Source organism: Penaeus monodon, chromosome 22 (genome assembly GCF_015228065.2).
Source record: "Penaeus monodon isolate SGIC_2016 chromosome 22, NSTDA_Pmon_1, whole genome shotgun sequence".
Classification (NCBI taxonomy): domain Eukaryota; kingdom Metazoa; phylum Arthropoda; class Malacostraca; order Decapoda; family Penaeidae; genus Penaeus; species Penaeus monodon.
The window spans coordinates 42674146-42674813 of record NC_051407.1 but is presented as its reverse complement, the minus strand read 5'-3'; the positions used below and the strand labels follow the sequence as shown (position 1 = coordinate 42674813).

Sequence of the window (668 nt, the reverse complement as noted above, 5' to 3'; positions counted from 1 at the left end):
GCAATAACAATAATACACTTGGTAATTAACATAACCAAAGATTACTGAACTTACCAGTCTGCTATTTCATCGTGGAGAATGGAATTATCAACTTGGAATCTGAAAAAAGTACTTAGATTAGTTATTTTGAAATATTATAATGCCGTAATTTTGAGTGGTTGATGAAGCAATATAACACGAGGACATTTTCAATGACTGCAACATATTCTGTGAATATTTATAAAAACAAAGGAAACTGTCATAGTGACTTTAAAGGGATAACTGCAGTAATCTGGTGGTAGCTTCACTTCTTATTTATTTTTTAACAAATCTGTCCGCGATATAAACCCGCATTATCAAACCGTTTTCTTCCTGGGTAAAATATAATTAACGAAAAAAATAAATAATACTATAGGAAAAAAAATTGCGATCAAAATATTTAAATCTGTTTACCATTACTTAAGTCAAGATGTATGCCAAATATTCGAACAAAATTAACACAAACAAAACTGTCACAAGAATAATTCTAACGTTGACCTTTGTTAATCTTTGTTGTGAAAAAAAACCTCATTGCACTTACTCGCTGATGCCCTCGAAGGCAGCTTCACGAGTGGTCTTTCCGCTGTCCGTGTTGGTGCCGCGCTGGGGAAGGACGGAGGACCAAGTTAGAATGAAGTAGCTACACTGAT

General features: G+C 34.0%; 1 protein-coding gene across 1 annotated transcript in view; it reads right to left on the bottom strand.

Annotated features, from left to right (window-relative positions):
• Positions 1–621, bottom strand: part of LOC119587177 (xaa-Pro dipeptidase-like) — a gene marked incomplete at its 5' end in the record, with an annotated part of 9774 nt that extends 9153 nt beyond the window's left edge. The window contains 2 exon segments of the mRNA XM_037935942.1: positions 55–99; positions 560–621. Of these exon segments, the coding sequence (XP_037791870.1) occupies positions 55–99; positions 560–621 (107 nt within the window).
• Between the last annotated feature and the right edge of the window lie 47 nt (positions 622–668).